General features: G+C 45.5%; 1 protein-coding gene across 1 annotated transcript in view; it reads left to right on the top strand.

Annotated features, from left to right (window-relative positions):
- Window positions 1–1,366: 1,366 nt before the first annotated feature.
- Window positions 1,367–2,500, top strand: part of LOC122261888 (pupal cuticle protein Edg-84A) — a 3,722-nt gene continuing 2,588 nt past the window's right edge. Inside the window, exon 1 of the mRNA XM_043029709.2 lies at window positions 1,367–1,445. Within this exon, the coding sequence (XP_042885643.1) occupies window positions 1,440–1,445 (6 nt within the window). The 5' untranslated portion in view covers window positions 1,367–1,439. The remainder of the gene's footprint in view (window positions 1,446–2,500) is intronic.

Genomic DNA, 2,500 nt, shown 5'->3' on the forward strand with positions numbered 1-2,500 from the left:
TCTTTCTTTCTATGTATCAATCTCTCTCTCTCTCTCTCTCTCTCTCTCTCTCTCTCTCTCTCTCTCTCTCTCTCTCTCTCTCTCTCTCTCTCTCTCTCTCTCTCTCTCTCTCTCTCTCTCTCTCTATCTTCTCTCTTCTCTTTCTCTCTCTCTCTCTCTCTCTCTCTCTCTCTCTCTCTCTCTCTCTCTCTCTCTCTCTCTCTCTCTCTCTCTCTCTCTCTCTCTCTCTCTCTCTCTCTCTCTCTCTCTCTCTCTCTCTCTCTCTCGCTCTCATTATATCTATCTATCAATCTATTTCCCTCTCTCACTCACTCTCTCTCTCTCTCATTATATCTATCTATCTGTCAATCTATTTCTCTCTCTCTCACTCATTCACTCACTCACTCACCATTCACTCACTCACTCACTCACTTACTCACTCACTCACTCACTTACTCACTCCCTCTCTCTCTTTCATTATATATTTCTTTCTATGTATCAATCTCTCTCTCTCTCTCTCTCTCTCTCTCTCTCTCTCTCTCTCTCTCTCTCTCTCTCTCTCTCTCTCTCTCTCTCTCTCTCTTGCTCTCGCAAGAACACACTCACATGAACACACACACATGTTATCAATTATGTTATAGGTATTGGTGATAACGATAACGACAATGAAAGCAATAATATTGATAATTTAAAACATAGCAGAAAAATAGAATAATAATGATAATAACAGTCGAAACAAATCTCGCAAAATTATAGTGATGATAATACTTCTAAATAATGATACTGCTACAACTATTAATGATACTACTAATAATGGTGATTATGGTGATATAACATTGACAATAGCTAGTGATGACAACCACAGTATTCATAATAGCAAAATAGAAATGGAGATTATATAGATGACAATCATAATGGTGATACCGATAACAATGATGTCAGTATTATTACGATGATCATTATGAATGCAATTATCCTTATCAATGTTATTCTTACTGTTGTTGTTGTAACTATCATAAAATTTGTTCAGTATATATATATAGATAGATAGATAGATAGATAGATAGATAAATAGATATAGATATATATTATCACCGTTGGTATAATAATCCGTTGAATTCATATCATTATCGTTTCTATTATTTTCAATCTTATCATAAATTCCATCATCAGCTTCACCAACAGCCGCAACCAGAACAATAATAAACAATAACAACCACAAATACAGAATCTGAAGATTGAGTTCAGATAGATAACCTATTCCTCCTAGACTAACTACCTTCTCTCTCTCTCTCTCTCTCTTTCAAAAGAAAAAAAAAAGAAAAAAAAAAAAAAAAAGGAGGCAGGTATGATGGCTCTTCTGCAGGTATAAAAAGGGCCGAGTCAGTCGAGCAGTTAGTCAGTTCTACTCCACATCTGCCTGCGTCAACTACTCTCGTTCTCGCTCTCTCCTCGACACCATGAAGGTAAATTGGTTGAAATAGTTTCGGTTTGTATTTTAGGATAGACGCTATAGGTTGTTTGTTGAATATTTTGGAGGATATAGTCTTTTCTTGCTTTTTCGTTTGTTTCTTTGTTTCTTTTTTTTTTTTTTGCATAAAATTTGGAAGAGATGGGAGAAATATTTGCATCATGTGAATGTCTCGCTCTTTCACTTCCTACCATCCCATGATATTACGTCATATGAATGAAAGTATCGTGGCTACGCCCCCCCCACCCCCCCCGCACCCTCCTTGATCGTACCCCGGTGTCAGGGGTCACCCCCCCCCCCCCCCCCGGCACCTACGAGAGTGAAAGTGGCCCCTCCATCCCCCACGCCCCTCCCCCTGGCTGACGCGCAGGGATGACCTAGTTGAGGGACAGGTGCGTCGTCTGCCCTGTTCATTCACCTGCCTGCCCCCCCCCCCCGCCACGTACCCTCCAAACACCTCCTCTAGCCTCCCTCCCCGCTAACCCCCCTCCTCGTTCCTCCCTCCCCGATTGGCTCCCCCTCCCCTCTCTACGCTCTCTCTACCCTCCCTTCCTCCCAAGTCCCCACTCTCTCTTCTTTCCTCGCCCCTCCTCTCTCTCTTCTTTCCTCGCCCCTCTCTTCTCTCTCTTCTTTCCTCGCCCCTCCCCACTCTCCTCGCCTCACTTCCTCCCTGCTCTCCCACTTCCCTTCACCGCCCCTCCCCTCACTCCCCGCCCTCCACGCCCTTCCTCCTCCCCCGTCTTTCTTGCCTTTCCCTCCCTGCTCTCCCCTCCCTTCCCCTCCCACCTTCCACTCATCTTCGCGCTTTCCCTCTTCCTACCCGCCCCTCCTTCCCCACTCCCTGCCCTCTCACCTGTCTCACCCTCCCCACCCTTCCCCTCTCCAATCCCCTCTCTACCTCCCTCTCCGCCTTTCCTCTCTTCCTCCCTTCTTCCGGCCTTATTCCCTTCCTCCTTTCCTTACCTTCTTCAGTCCCCACCCTACGCTCCCTCCTCCCTGCTCACCCCGTTCCAACACCCGACACCCCTCCCGCCCCCTCCTCCCCTCCTT

This window comes from Penaeus japonicus, unplaced genomic scaffold, assembly GCF_977035675.1.
Source record: "Penaeus japonicus unplaced genomic scaffold, GWHDUDI00000001_assembly GWHDUDI00000013, whole genome shotgun sequence".
In the NCBI taxonomy this organism is placed as follows: Eukaryota; Metazoa; Arthropoda; class Malacostraca; order Decapoda; family Penaeidae; genus Penaeus; species Penaeus japonicus.